Genomic DNA, 486 nt, shown 5'->3' with positions numbered 1-486 from the left:
TGCTGCTGCTGCTGCGGTCAATTGCCTTTCTTGCGGATGCTGCTGCTGCTGCTGGATATAATGCCGACAGCAGCAGCTGCGCACAGCAGCAGCAGCAGCAGCAGCAGCAGCAACAGCAGCAGCAGCAGCAGCAGCAGCAGCAACATCAGCAGCAGCAGCAGCAAGCGCAGCATCGAGATGCCCCGCGAGACCTCCTCCTTCGTTTGTCCCCGGTAAGAAAAACAAACACAAGCAGCAGCAGCAGCAGCAGCAGCAGCAGCAGCTAGCAGCAGCAGCAGCAGTAGCTAACAGCAGAAGCAGCAGCAGCAACAGCAGCAGCAGCAGCTGCTGCTGTTTTGTTTTTTTTTGTTTTAGGCTGTGCGGCTCCTTGTAGATGAAGTGACAAAACATTTCGCGCTGCAGCGGGCATACTTGCTGCAGCAGCAGCAGCAGCAGCAGGACGGTGCAGCAGAAGCAGGAGCTATCCTCTCATCAGAAACTGCCGTT

General features: G+C 56.6%; 1 protein-coding gene across 1 annotated transcript in view; it reads left to right on the top strand.

Moving 5' to 3' along the window:
- The window catches only part of EMH_0008030 (uncharacterized protein), a gene marked incomplete at both ends in the record, with an annotated part of 5,520 nt that overhangs the window by 2,953 nt on the left and 2,081 nt on the right, over positions 1-486 (top strand). The window contains 2 exons of the mRNA XM_013498218.1: positions 87-212; positions 355-486. Coding sequence (XP_013353672.1) covers positions 87-212; positions 355-486 — 258 coding nt within the window. The remainder of the gene's footprint in view (positions 1-86; positions 213-354) is intronic.

The sequence above is a fragment of the Eimeria mitis genome, genomic scaffold (genome assembly GCF_000499745.2).
Source record: "Eimeria mitis Houghton genomic scaffold, Emh_scaff327, whole genome shotgun sequence".
Classification (NCBI taxonomy): Eukaryota; Apicomplexa; class Conoidasida; order Eucoccidiorida; family Eimeriidae; genus Eimeria; species Eimeria mitis.
The sequence above is the reverse complement of the archived record's forward strand: the minus strand, read 5'-3'. Positions and strand labels throughout refer to the sequence as shown.